Source organism: Pundamilia nyererei, unplaced genomic scaffold (assembly GCF_000239375.1).
Source record: "Pundamilia nyererei isolate P.nyererei 1_Seehausen unplaced genomic scaffold, PunNye1.0 scaffold00081, whole genome shotgun sequence".
NCBI classification, from domain to species: Eukaryota; Metazoa; Chordata; class Actinopteri; order Cichliformes; family Cichlidae; genus Pundamilia; species Pundamilia nyererei.
In genome coordinates, this window is record NW_005187482.1 from 290,210 (window position 1) to 303,682 (window position 13,473).

Consider the following 13,473-nt stretch of genomic DNA (forward strand, 5'->3'; position numbering starts at 1 on the left):
AGCCGTCTTTGTTTCAGTTTTACTTCATAAATACACATCTACAAGTAAAACCAACAACCAAACTATTAAAAAGGAGGGATTCATTCCAGTTGTTGAAATTGGTTTGAGGGAAGCAAAACCATGGAGGCTTGTTTCTTTAATCATTAAATCAAGCTCAAATTTTCAAAATACCAACTCAAACTTCTGAGAAAATAACTTAAGTAATTAGTTATTTTGTTGAAATTTTGATATAAAAATTCATCTTCCATTTAAAAAAACATCTAAATTTAAAACCCTGGAACAGGCTGGTGAAAAAAGTTATATGACAACATAAACGATAAATGATCCTCAGAGGTCGAGGCTAAATTTGACCATTGAATTCATTTTTTAAGGTAGGCTGTAATACAAACTAAAAACTAAATGTGTGGGTTTAAAGCAAACACAGAAACTGCTTAGCAGAAAATCTGGGGAGGGGAACGGTACCAAACGGGAATTCAGTTGTACTTCCGGCGTGAAAGGTCACACCAAAATGGCGCCGTCCAAGAAGAAACACGCCAAGAATCAGGCTTCTGTTATTCCTGGAGGATTTACGGGTATTTCTAATTATTACGCCGTTTTTTCTGTACCGCTTTGTCCTCGTAGATAAATGTTTGTGTTACGTAACCCGGCTGGTGTGTGTATGAGTTTGTGCTGATCTGTAGTCTGCCATGTCGACAGGGTGATAGCAGACGCTGATGTGTTGTTTTTTCCCGTCTCTCCTCGCAGTGTTGTCCTTACAGCTCAGCTCCGATAGCGCCGCCAGGCACTCGCTGTACGTGAAGGAGCACCGGGTGCGAGCGGAGAAGAGTTCCCACAGACCGCTGGACCGGACTTTATTCGTGCTAAACATCCCTCCATACTGCTCAGAGGTAGCGCGCCTGCCTGGCTGCTCTGTGTGGTTTGTTTGTCCTTCATATAAACAGTAACTACTGCACACTGCCTTTCCTCTCACTGTTTGTGTATGTGTGTGTTACAGGATGTTGTCAAAGATTTATTCTCGCAGTTTGGCAGCATTCAGTCAGTTGAGCTGAAAGACCACCCGGGGTCCTCCCAGGAGGCTGGACCCAAACTGTCCAAGTTCTTCAAACCAGCTGAAAAACAGGTTGACCTGTGTTCCTGCGCAGTTGCTCGTTTGTTTATGTATGTTTTGTAGATTTCAGTTTCACGTTATGTGTCTCTGTCTGTTTCAGGGCTTCAAAGTTGGCTATGTTGTATTTCAAAACGCCTCCAGTTTACCAGCAGTTAAATCACACCCACATGATGTGCCTTTGGTGGTCTGCACAGAGCAGCGCCCAGTCAAAACAGGACTGCAGAGTAAGTAGGCTGTTGCTAAAGTGACACAGTTTAATGTATGAGGCTTAAATGGTAAATGGTAAATGGCCTGTATTTATATAGCGCTTTATTAGTCCCTAAGGACTCCAAAGCGCTTTACATATCCAGTCATCCACCCATTCACACACTGGTGATGGCAAGCCACATTGTAGCCACAGCCACCCTGGGGCGCACTGACAGAGGCAAGGCTGCCGGACACTGGCGCCACCGGGCCCTCTGACCACCACCAGTAGGCAACGGGTGAAGTGTCTTGCCCAAGGACACAACGGCCGAGACTGTCCAATCCGGGGCTCGAGGCTTAAATAAAACCAAACGAGACATAAAACCGCCCCAAACACAGTGGATGGCTACAAAGAAATACGAAATATAACCAAAGAAGCAAAAGTATCTGCAAAAGATGTGTTCAAAAGTGTCATAAAATACTCAGAGATTTAGCTACAGAGAGTCACTAATAATAAAATGTGACACAAATGACCAAAAATAAGTGTGAATAAGCTTACGAGTGAAAAATCTGTTATAAAGACGCCAAAAGTCAAGCTTAACGTAAATACAGTGGCTACAAATCGATGCCAAATGGGACATAAAGTGACCTAAGAATGAGAAGAAATGATGCAGAACATCTGGAATCATCTGTAACAAATGAGGTGTATGACACGTGTGTTGTATTTTCTTTATGGCAGAGTGGATCCAGCAGTACACAGACTCCTTTATCCAACCGGAGCAGCTGCAACAAAAAGTCGACTCTTTTATGGAAGACTACGATAAGCGTAAAGAAGAGGTGAGAACTCTGTCGCTGTTCCTTCAGCACCGCTGACACGTCCGCTCCGCGTAGCTTCAACGTGGGTTTGATGTTTTGTCCACAGGAAGCGGAGCGGCAGAAGAAGGAGGCCGAGGAGGAGCAAGAAGATGAAGAGGGCTGGGTGAAAGTCACGAGAGGGCACAAGGGTGCCAAGGCGCGTCCTCACAGCGAAGCAGCCAATCAGAGGACTCTACAGAGGGAGATAACGAAGAAGAAGAGGAAGGAGCTCTTGAACTTCTACACCTGGCAGCACAGAAACACGCAGAAAGAACGTAAGTCTCTGATATGTTAATGACATTGTTTACATTTGAGGTTGTGAAAGCGTTTTATTTAAATAAGTTTCCTTTTCTTTCTTTCTTTTCCAGATATCGCTGAACTAAGGAAAAAGTTTGAGGAGGATAAACAGAGAATAGCTCTGCTGAGGGCACAGAGGAAGTTCAGACCTTACTGAGTCAGCTGCCTGTTTTTTCTTCTCATTTCACTGCTTTTGTGTATTTCAGTTGCATTATAAAGGTTTTATGTTAATAAACTGCTATTCTGACTTTATTTTATGATGATTAAATTTCTCGCTCCTCACATTAATGATAGTAAATCTAGTGAAGCACAGTAAAGCTACAACATGAAGTACGGAAATTTTATAAAACAGCAGTTTAAGACTAATCTCTTTCGCCTGAATTTTAAGATCACAATTTTATGATTTTTGTTCAACTATTTTTATTGTGAAGCACAAGTAGACAATTTTATGACTTCATCAAATTATCAGAGCAGGCGCCAGCAACTTTCTGTGATGACATCATAGATTGATCTTGGTGTATTTCTGCGTGTGTACAGTGTACCCATCTTCAGCCAAATGTCAGAGCTCATCTCAACATCTCAATCCTATAGAGCACCTTTGAGTTGTGCATGAAACAGATCTGCATTGTGGTCGAACATGTCAGTATAGATCAAAATGTCTGAAGCACAGTCATGTCATGCCTTATTTCTTGATATTTTTCAAGAAAAATGGGTTCAGTAATTTATCGAAGTGCAAACAAATACAGTACATGAGGCAATAACAGAGTTTGTTCACGTCTAACAAGCTTAAATCAGTATTTGGTGCGACTACCTTTATTCCCCAACACACTCAGAACTCTCTCGGGCAGCTTTCTTGTTCATTTTTTAAGTAGACTTCAGAAATAGTTCTCCAGACTTCTTGAAAGACATTCAAAGCTCTTCGTTGGAAGTTTGCTGCCTTTATTTCTGTTCTCTATCAGGAGGATCCCACACTGCTTTAATAATGTTGAGGCCCAGGCTCTGGGGAGGCCAATCCATGGCTGGTGGTTTCACTGTGTGTTTTTCTATCCAGCTACACTTTTACGGCATTGGCAGTGTGTTCGGGCTCATTGTCATGCTGTTAATAATTAGTTGGTTTCACATGGAATTGCATTGTGGATCAAAATGTGATGGCCTCACACCATGACAAAGCCTGCTCTGTGTTTTACAGATTGCTATAGACACTTGCATCCCATCAGATCTGCTGTTACTGATTTCCAGTCCAGTTTTTCTGCCATTTGGCTCTCAGCCTTAAGCTCAAAAAACCAAAACAAATGCACATATGGACAAATTGACATTTATTGAGATGCATCTTGTTCGTCACGTGCTCGTTGCATTCTCCTGATGCTTGAACACACAATGAACAGCAGGACCACAAGAAGGCCAGCACCAACACCAGACAGGATGTATACGATCACCTGAAACACTAAGGAAGAGAGGGTGAGAGATTCTATTTAAAGAGTGTCATTCATACTCTTTCATGTAATGATTCTAGTTTGGTGTATTGCTGGATTTACTTTTTTCCCGTTTCATGCAGGGGTCTTTCTCGGCTTCAGTGTTATTCTGGACCAGCTGCAGTGGCCCCAAAGAGACCAGTTGAAGCTGGTGGGGTTGAGATGCGGCCTCTCTTCTCGGCCTCTCCCCCTCAGATGCTTGTGGGAGGACACAGGACAGATTTTTTAAAAATTCCAAAAATAAACAGCACATTAAGTGTACTGTGGTATACTCACAAATGAAGGTACAACGCTGCGCACAGTCAACGTCATTCGTGCAGATTTCCACCCAACAATAGAAGTACATCTGAGTGAGAGAAAACACATAGCCAGGTCTGTGGGGAAAAAAACAAAACGCTGCGTTGCTGAAATATTATAATCTGATGAAACATACTTCCTCTGGACTTGGATGGCCTGTGCTGGGGTCCAAGAAGGCAAAGGTCTTGACATCAAACCTCCTGACTTGTGAGTGAGATGTGGTCTTCCCCTGTTGGTCCACAGGGACAGAGCTTCTCATATTATCCTGAGGATTTGGACATCTGTACAAAAGGGACAAAACTGTGCTGTTATATTTTTAATTTTTGTTTTTTTTAATTGAGGGGTGGGGGTTAATAACGTACCCATCATAGAGAAGTGTCCACACAGAGTGTCTTGACCCAGGATAAGCAAAGCAGTCTCGCACTCGCAGGGAAAGTGTGGGATCTGGAGATGGCTGCACGATGGAAATCTCCACATTCACAGCTTCACGAAGGGGCAAAGTCAGTGGAAGCTGTTCCTCGGGAATAAAGGATGTAAAGGATGCATCTGCAGCAACAAACATATACACATCACCAGCTGTCATTTGCATACAAAGTGCCTTTTCATTCCATTTTAGTACCTGTGGCTATTCTCATTTGCACTCCGATGGACCCCAGTGCAATGACAGGTGGTGGATTAGTCACTGCATACAAAGACCGCAGTTCTGCTGCACGCTTCAGATCAGAGGAGTCGTATTCACACTGGACCTGAAGACTAAAAACCCCAAAACATTCATCACCACCAGTACTGTCTTCTAGAAGAAGATGTATCCATCTCCATACCTAAATTGAGAATTTTTCCCATCATTTCCTGTATGTAGCTCCACCACTTCCACCTCGTAGATCACCACATCTCCATTTGCCTAAAAGCCGGAGAGATTTAAAAAAAATTTAAAAAAAGGTTTAAGAAAAGAAGATGATGTGAAAATTCATGGTGGACCACAGACACATCTAAATGAAAGCTTGTGCTCAATGCTGTGACTGGCTTTGTGTAACTGTGCAAAAATATTAGGATGATACCCCAATCTAAATATTAGATATAATATTTACCTTCCTCTTTGCACCGCAGTCTGAGACTCCTATCTTGAAGACAGCAGTATCTGGGGTTGTGACAACAGGGTGACAGTGCGGCTGATCCTTTACAATGAGGCTGCTGGGATCAATGGGCGTGTGTGCATCTGCAGCGTTTACTGAGAACACAAAGTGTCCGTCCAGAGAGCAGGCTGGATGGAGTCAAACAGGATAATGTTGCATAGTTGTTTTTTGAGTAAAACACAAATTTAAAAACCCAAAAACAAACCCTGTTTTGTCCTCGTCTCTGCATAATTGTCTTTATAACTACATAATGTTGAATACTGCATTAGCATGTATTGAAAGCTCTGCTGCCAACTATAGATGTCATTTTACTGCTCATCAGTGCCAAACATTATTGGTACTGCTTGGTACCTGGTACTCTGTAGTACCAAACATATTTACAGTGGTAACAAGACTGCATTTTGTAATGAAGGCCACGCATATACTGGCAGGAGGTCTGTCCACAGTCAAAATACATAAACCTCTGATTAGGTATCCATTTCTGATATTTCTGATTTCCCTTAAGCCCCCCACACGACTGGTTATTAAGGGGTTAAGAGTCCTAGAAGCAGCCCTGCTTGTTTAGACGAAAGGTTGGAGGGGAAAATACAGATCTTACCATTGAGTGTGTAGTAGCAGGCTGAATCACGAGCATCATAGCAGCAGCCCAGTTTGTAGCAGACATCACTGGAAACCCTTTGGTGGCCACAGTCCACTCGAAGAGCTCTTTCAATGTCACAGTTTCCAGGGAATGCTGGAGAAGAGTTCTGTTTTTAAATGTCTTAGATCGTCACTCTGAACTGTGCAGACTCCTACCCAGTATTGGTAATTACAAGAACAACAAGACAACACTCTAAACTTGGCTCCATAGGGAAATTGTGCCAGGGTGACTTTTGACTGATGAAAAAGGAGAGCTGATTTTAGGTATACAGGACACAACTGGGTCAGTGAGTTTGTCAAGCTCAATCAGCTGTCTCCACTCACGTGTTGGGCGAGGCTGGGTCCTCTCACTTCTTGCCTTTATCAGGGGACAGCTGATGTTGACCCAGATCCATCGATCCTCTCCTGCCAGCTGGACCTGCAGCGGGATGATGACTTTGCTGCCCTGAGGATGAAAGGTTATTGCAGCATGGCTGTCAAGAAGTGACATACATCCAGATTGTAAACTCATTTTTACCTCCATTGGTTTCAATCATTAAAACTTAATAGTAAATATACTATAGTTGCATTATTTTTGGCCCTACTTGGCAATCCCATACATTTCCTTCATGTAAACTCTGCAGCAGGATTCACACCTCAACATGGACAAAGCAGCTGTCATATCTGCTGAAAAACGAGAGGCTCTGGTTCTTCACTCTAGCCACTTGCACTCCACAGGTCTTCTCATACTGAGGCACTGGGACTGTGGCCCCTGTCACGTCTAAGGAAACAAAGCACACACACACATGGTCTGAGATCAATGCAAAAGATGAGGGTCAACTAAATGAACCAAGCATCTTCCTCACATCCCGCTGCCCTATACCTCACCTCTGGCGTACACATTGTTTTTCACCATTGGACCAAACACAGCTCTGATGCCTCGGAGAGAGCAGGTGACTCGCGGCATGGCGAGCTGTTTCCTCTGCTCGAGTGTTTTCTTCCTGTGATCAGAGGAAAGGCAGACGCAGCGCCGAGCCATGACGGTGAAAAGTAAAAGAGTCGCGCAAATCTTTATAAAACGATAATTCATCTCGCTATAGTTTGCAAACTTAACAGCAGAAACATCCTGCCCTATCTAAGGCGCTGGAGACGGTCACGTGACAGCTGTTAATTAGTGTTAATTAATTTAAAGCTATGGCGTTCCTCGGGCTCGGGGACCAGTGCAGTGCAGAGAGTTAAAGGGTGTCGCAGACCTGCTCAGCGTCACCCGCCTGCGCGCACCGAGAGCTACAGAAGCTGACGTGCACGCGGCCACAGAATAAAGCCGGTAATTAATAAAAAAAAGGTCAACGTTTAAATATTAAATATCACACTGAGCGCATGCACGGCCAACTCTATCCTAAGGGGGCCATTAAATGAAAGCATTGCATAACTCGCTGGCCTCACCCCCCTCTCGCTCTCCCCATGGCAAAGCTTGTACCCACCCCAGTTATTATATAAGCAGTCTTAAACCTTTACTCACTGCCATCAGAACACACACTCATCCTGTCAGAATTGCAAGGAAATGCCCATTTTGTTGCTCTATTCCAGCTGTGTTTGCTTTGAAAACATTTTGCTTTGCAATAAATGACCTGATTTTCTGTGCAGGCTTAAATGAAGTTAGTTATCTTAATCCAGACCTAGCTGGACTCCAGCACAGTGCAGCTTTCAAGCTAATTTTAATTTAGCTAAACCTTAATTATCCCATTCAAAGGCTACAGTATAGAAAGTGTAGTACATAGAATCAGGGAGAGATCTCGGCAGTTGCTATAATGATGTTGCCTGCGTGGATATGGTTGTCGTTTTTTCTATTTCCCTTATTGTCAACAAGTTTATATACACCGGGAGAAACAGATATATAGCCAATACAAAAGGGGGCAAATAGAACAACAGCAAAAGAGAAACTGGGAAATAATCGGTTACACTCTATGCATAGTTTTGTATAAATAACCTAATTTTTGTAAATTAATTTGTAATAATTTGCAGGATAAATGTTGTAACTGTAACATTTACTATATTAAAGTAAAAATGTAAAATACCTGGTTAAAAAAAACAGTACTTCTGATTGCATTGCACGTCTACTTCATTGTATTTTGGATGGAAATATAACAGAACATAAAAGCTTGAATTACTTACGCACATTTTGATGTTAAACTGCGTATTAATACAGAGGATTATGCCTTAAATAGCGGCAGTACTTCATGTAGTAATATATCTATATGAGGGAGCAGGGCAGCTCACGAGTTTCTCCATCTGTGCTTTCCCTTGTATAATATCCCGGAAACACCCTTCATAATATGTAACTATATTATTTCAAATTATCAATAAAATGATGAACAGTTGGCTTGATTCACTTGTTTGTATATGTAACATTCAAACAATAGCTAATTATTAACTCTGTAATATTATTCTATTTTATCTACAGAATTCCTACATTAAATTACACTAAAAAGTAAAAGGAGTGGAAAAATAGGTGAATTAAAAACTACACGTTAGCAAAAAAGTAACAACCAAAGCACCCCCCCTCCCCTCCCCGATGAGCTAGCAAAGAATTAGTAAATGATAACGGATAGGAACAACAACAAAAACCAAACCAACAAAACAAAACAAGACAAATAAAAAAACAAACAAACAAAAAAACCAGTGGATTTTCAGAGATAAAACTAAATGAATACGAACAAATCCAGTCTGGAAATTAACTGAAACTAAGTAAGAAAATAAATAATTAAATAAATAAATAAAGGAATTTCTTAGTAAAGGAATTAATAAATAAAATAAGATAAAATATATTAAAACTTGACGGAAAAAGACTGTGATAACTTGGAATCAAATTATTCATTTCATCGTCAAATTTACTCGATTATTTATAATTTACATTATTAGAAAAAAATGTTACACCTATCCAAAACGGATGGGTGGCGGGGAAAATACGTTGGGAAAAACAATCCAGCGTAAACACACGTTTATTCAGAAACCATTCTGAATATTTCTAACTTTTACTGGGATCGTGTGAGACACTTCTTCTGTTTGATCGTGTGGATATTGTTTACAGTCCCACGGCAGGTCACGAGTTGTCAGACGGCGTGGTGACGTAAGGCTCGTGACGTTTCTGGGTGATTCCCGTCAGGCTGATAGACTGGCTTTAGCATTAAGCATAGGCAACAGGAGAGCGTAGGACGGCTCGTAAACATGGCTTTGAATCGAAATCATACGCATAACGGCAACGTGTTGATAAACAACGGAGAGAGGTGAGGGTATTACCTAGTGTCAGGGTGTTTAATTGTATTAACTAGCTAACTGTCGCCTCTGTTTTCGGCTTGTTTACCTTTTACTTTCCAATGCGTAGTCAACTCAATGCTATCCAACTGCTAGCTTCCAGCTAGCTGGCCTAGGTAATGTTAGCATTAGCTGTTTTATTGTTTACTGTATATTTCAGGGCGTTGTGTATTTTGTGTGCTCTTTTAACGGCGAGACATTTAATGGCCTTACTTTAAAATCGTTGCATAATGTGGTTTAAGCAAGATGCGTTAGCAGACTATCCAAACAGGAAGTTTTGGCAGCATTTTTTGTCAGGATGTTGAAATCTTGTAAAACACAAATGTCTTCCCATTGCATGTTTCGTAAAGCAATTTTTTTTCTAGCTGCTGCGAAATACAATTTCTACATGTTAGCATACTTTTTAGCTCCTTTATAGTTACTGTAAGCAGTGACCTAATTTTCATTTGCCTCATCTTTATCCAGTGTTTTAAGGGAGTGCAAGAATGTGGAGCTGTCATTCAGTGATGTCACCTGCAAGACAGATCTGCTGAAGGGGACCAAGAAGGGCACGGTGTACCTCACACCATACAGGGTACTACCCAAATTATCAATAAACAAAAGATTCCTGTGATGTTTACGGCTGCTTTTCATGTGCTCGTGTATCCTTATGTAACTCATCTTTTTGCCTCATCTCTTGTTCACCGGCTCAGTTGGTGTTTGTATCCAGTAACACCAAGGACTGCCTGGGTTCAGCCATGTTCCCCTATTACCTGATGAAGGGCTGCAGCATTGAGCAGCCAGTCTTTGCAGCCAACTACATTAAAGGGACAGTGTCTGCTGAGCCCGGTGGTAGGAAGCCTTTTGCTTTTACACTTAGTCACAATCATTTGATTGTCTGTCTCTAAAACAATCTCATATGAACCCATATTAGTGAAAACTGTGGTGTATTAGTTTCAGAACTTTACTTTGCTTAAAAAAGGCAGCTTTCTGTATTTGCTCTAAAGGGAATTGACTTTTTAATCAGGTGGCTGGGAGGGTCAGGCACATTTCAAGATGTCATTCCCCAGTGGAGGAGCCATAGAGTTGGGACAGCATCTCTTCAAACTGGCCACAAATGGTTCGTATGCCATTTTAATTCAGTACCTTTTCTTTATAACCAGGAAACACGTGTTAAGGTAGCTAAACCCTTTACCAAAGTAGCAGTCCTACTATATTAAAAACATGGTACAGTTGCAGTAAAAAAACAAAAACTTTAAAGATTAAACGCTTTATAGAAATAAAGGAAATTACGATACAGATAACTCTGTGTCTTCTGGAGTCTTTGGAAAGTCACTTTTATTCTTTCTGTGCTCCAGCTTCTCGTGGCGCTCCGGTGCAGAATGGAGCTGCTGCCTACGGTTACCCTTCACCTGGTATGATGAATGGCTATGGCCAACCTCCACCTGCTCCTCAGGGCTATCCCTACCCACCACCTCCCCAGCAGAATGGCTTCTACCAGGGGCCTCCCCCTGCTGCTGGGAACATGCCCTACTCTTATCCACCACCTGCTGCTGCAGGTACACAGTCTCGCTGTCTGTAGGTCTATTTTTAAATGTCTGATTCAACTGAAGACCAGCAGCAACATAAGTAGGGATTTTTAAAATCTAGCTTATAGTCAGTGCAGTTGTAACTCCAGGTTCTGCATTTTATTTTGTAGATTTCTTTCACTTTCTTTTTTCCTTTCTTCCTCATAATCAATAAAAGTGCTTATAGTTTGTAGCCTTGTTTTCTTGCATCTGTATGTAAGCGCACTTTTTTTTTGCCTCTTTGCACACAGTTAAAAATGTGCACCCTCGAGGCGCAAATCATGCTGTCCCTCTCTCTCTGTCAGTGTCCTGTTTTTTTTCTTTATCTTTTTTATTGTGTAAATAATTGTACAAACAGGCTGCAACCCCCTGTGACCTTCAAACTGCATCTTTAAAAAAAAAAAAAATTCTGTTGGCCATCTGTGTTCCAGGAATGTACCCATCTGGTTTTGACTACATGGCCCCTCCTCCCCCGTACCCTGGGCCACCACAAAACTGGGCTGCACCCTCTCAGAACTGGACAGCACCACCACCACAACCACCTCCAGGTCTGTTTCTCTCACTCTCCTTTTTTCACTCACTCCCTATTTTTTTTTTCTTCCTCTGTGCCACTGCACTTGTCAGATCGGATCTGTCTGCCTCAACATGAATCACTTCAAAGCACGCCATTAAAAAAGAAAAAAGGGGGGTGCTGATGTCTCCTTCTCTACAGATAAAAATGTCAAGGAATAAAACAGTCTTCTCGCCCTCATGTTGTTGTTTTTCTAGCAACTTTGGGGATTTTCGGTTAAAAACAGCGTCACCTTCTGTGCATCAGTCTGTGCTTCATCACCTTGTGCCAATAGATTTTTCTAGGTTTGAGGATCTTAGAAGTTTTCAGTTGCGCTTCATGTGACTACTAAAGCATTCTTCTGTGCATCTTTTCTCATTACAGTGTTAGGAACTGTTCTAGAGTATGTTCTGCGGTCATTACTCAGTCTTCATCTCCCTGTTTTTTGCCATTTTATGCACAGGTAACGCCAAGGCGGCTGAAGCAGCAGGCAGCGCATATTACAATCCCAGCAATCCACACAATGTCTACATGCCCATGGTAAGCTGCTTTGGATGTCTTTACCTCAGCAACATGTGACTTTTTCTTTAATGGCATTTTAATCATATTAAACCATCTTCTGGGTTTGCGTGCAGGAGCGACCTCCACCATACGCACCTTCTTCAAACTTCCCTGAAAAGAAAAACAACTGAAACGTGGGCAACGTCACTTCCAAGACACTCCTCTCTCGCATCCTCTGTATCCTAAATAAATTCTAAAGTGAGGTTTTTCTTTTTTCTTTTTGTAGACTGCAATAAGGTAATGCAATTAATATAGCGGTTAAAAAGATGTCAATTAAAATTTCCCAATGAGAGATTGTTTTTTAAATTTTTTTGGGAAGGACTATAAATGGAACAGCTAATGACGTTTTAGTGTTTTCCATATTACATCAAGTCATTTAAATGGTGGACAACTTGTAAAGCAACAGTTGGGATTCATTTTTTTCTGTCTGATTCTTCAGCACCTACGCAGGGACTCGTGCAGTGTCCCAGCTGGAAAGGGGGGGGGGAGGATTTGGAGAATGTATTTTTAAAGACAGATTTGTTACCAAAACATTTTGTAGCCGTTTATTGATTGCAGTTCATGTAATTATTAATAATATTAGCTTCTACTAAGAACAGTTATGTATGATTGCAAGTGCATTGTGTTTCCCCATTATAGCTTTGTAGTCATTTCCCACATAAAAAAACTAGAACTGTGTTCATTTATGTTCAGCGACACAATAACTGACTGATTCTCATACTATGGCTCGCACAGACACGCAGACTGGTGACCAGTATGATCCTGTACTCAGTCTAAGTAACTTCATTCATGGTATGACCTTAAACTCCCAGTTCTAATTGAGTATCTTTACAGGGTGGTTATCAAAAAGAGTTGCGTAATGTTCAGAAAGCTGTTCAGAAAGATTTCTTATGAAACGAGTCTGTGTATGTGCAATATTTCAGCCTTGCATAACGGCGTTACAGGTCACCTGCGGGGTTATCTGAATGACCTTGTGTGCTGTACTCTGAGCTTCTGTTGTGTTGTGCAGAGCCAAGCTGAAACCAGAGCTCTTCTCCTTCAGTAATTAACCTAGTGTGAGGTTACAGGTTGCACTGATTTAAGGCTCACCAGTATTTTGCCTGCAGGTGAAGCTTCTGAGTGCAGACTGTTATCCCTGATTCTGCTCAGTGTGCATCATTTAGCACCCGTTTGAAGGTCTTTTTGCGCATAGTTGTGGTGGTTAGAGGTTTGTTTTGTTTTTTTAGGTAGATTTAATCAAATGCCTGTATATTAACATCTCTTTTCTTATTCTTTTTGCTGAATTTGTCAAAAATCTAATAAATGTCAATTATTAAATTTCCCCCGTTTTTGTCTTCAGTCATTTTTAAACAGTCAGTTATTTATGACATGTTTATGTCATAGATCTTAAATCAAATAGAGCCTCAGACAAACAAAAAGAAATTTTACAGAGTATCATTTTTTTACAGGGAGTGCAGAATTATTAGGCAAATGAGTATTTTGTCCACATCATCCTCTTCATGCATGTTGTCTTACTCCAAGCTGTATAGGCTTGAAA

At 41.3% G+C, this 13,473-nt stretch overlaps 3 protein-coding genes across 3 annotated transcripts; 2 read left to right on the top strand and 1 right to left on the bottom strand.

Moving 5' to 3' along the window:
• Positions 1 to 432: 432 nt before the first annotated feature.
• On the top strand, positions 433 to 2,695 carry rrp7a (ribosomal RNA processing 7 homolog A). The gene is made up of 7 exons (XM_005737964.1): positions 433 to 572; positions 745 to 887; positions 995 to 1,120; positions 1,209 to 1,332; positions 2,031 to 2,128; positions 2,214 to 2,421; positions 2,515 to 2,695. Exons 1-7 carry the CDS (start codon positions 509 to 511, stop codon positions 2,598 to 2,600), a joined length of 849 nt encoding a protein of 282 aa, XP_005738021.1. The 5' UTR covers positions 433 to 508; the 3' UTR covers positions 2,601 to 2,695.
• A 1,047-nt stretch (positions 2,696 to 3,742) lies between these two features.
• On the bottom strand, positions 3,743 to 7,223 carry LOC102206388 (zona pellucida sperm-binding protein 4-like). The gene is made up of 12 exons (XM_005737965.2): positions 6,852 to 7,223; positions 6,620 to 6,744; positions 6,309 to 6,429; positions 5,944 to 6,078; positions 5,301 to 5,473; positions 5,034 to 5,113; positions 4,832 to 4,965; positions 4,575 to 4,758; positions 4,349 to 4,493; positions 4,192 to 4,261; positions 3,979 to 4,113; positions 3,743 to 3,887 (listed from the first exon to the last, which is right to left on the bottom strand). Exons 1-12 carry the CDS (start codon positions 7,051 to 7,053, stop codon positions 3,760 to 3,762), a joined length of 1,632 nt encoding a protein of 543 aa, XP_005738022.1. The 5' UTR covers positions 7,054 to 7,223; the 3' UTR covers positions 3,743 to 3,759.
• A 1,869-nt stretch (positions 7,224 to 9,092) lies between these two features.
• wbp2nl (WBP2 N-terminal like) lies at positions 9,093 to 13,274 on the top strand. The gene is made up of 8 exons (XM_005737966.2): positions 9,093 to 9,250; positions 9,744 to 9,852; positions 9,971 to 10,109; positions 10,285 to 10,377; positions 10,616 to 10,816; positions 11,257 to 11,373; positions 11,839 to 11,915; positions 12,011 to 13,274. The coding sequence occupies exons 1-8, from the start codon at positions 9,192 to 9,194 to the stop codon at positions 12,065 to 12,067; spliced, it is 852 nt and encodes a 283-aa protein (XP_005738023.1). The 5' UTR covers positions 9,093 to 9,191; the 3' UTR covers positions 12,068 to 13,274.
• The last annotated feature ends 199 nt before the right edge of the window (positions 13,275 to 13,473 follow it).

Bases quoted from the DNA above. Each gene is read 5' to 3' on its own strand.
- rrp7a (XM_005737964.1), top strand. From the start codon at position 509: ATGGCGCCGTCCAAGAAGAAACACGCCAAGAATCAGGCTTCTGTTATT. The intron at 1,333-2,030 runs GTAAGTAGGCTG...TCTTTATGGCAG, and splicing joins AGTCAAAACAGGACTGCAGA to AGTGGATCCAGCAGTACACA. The intron at 2,129-2,213 runs GTGAGAACTCTG...TTTTGTCCACAG, and splicing joins ACGATAAGCGTAAAGAAGAG to GAAGCGGAGCGGCAGAAGAA.
- LOC102206388 (XM_005737965.2), bottom strand. From the start codon at position 7,053: ATGAATTATCGTTTTATAAAGATTTGCGCGACTCTTTTACTTTTCACC. The intron at 5,474-5,943 runs GTAAGATCTGTA...GACTCCATCCAG, and splicing joins CTGCTACTACACACTCAATG to CCTGCTCTCTGGACGGACAC. The intron at 4,759-4,831 runs GTACTAAAATGG...TTGTTGCTGCAG, and splicing joins GCAAATGAGAATAGCCACAG to ATGCATCCTTTACATCCTTT.
- wbp2nl (XM_005737966.2), top strand. From the start codon at position 9,192: ATGGCTTTGAATCGAAATCATACGCATAACGGCAACGTGTTGATAAAC. The intron at 10,110-10,284 runs GTAGGAAGCCTT...CTTTTTAATCAG, and splicing joins AGTGTCTGCTGAGCCCGGTG to GTGGCTGGGAGGGTCAGGCA. The intron at 11,916-12,010 runs GTAAGCTGCTTT...GTTTGCGTGCAG, and splicing joins ACAATGTCTACATGCCCATG to GAGCGACCTCCACCATACGC.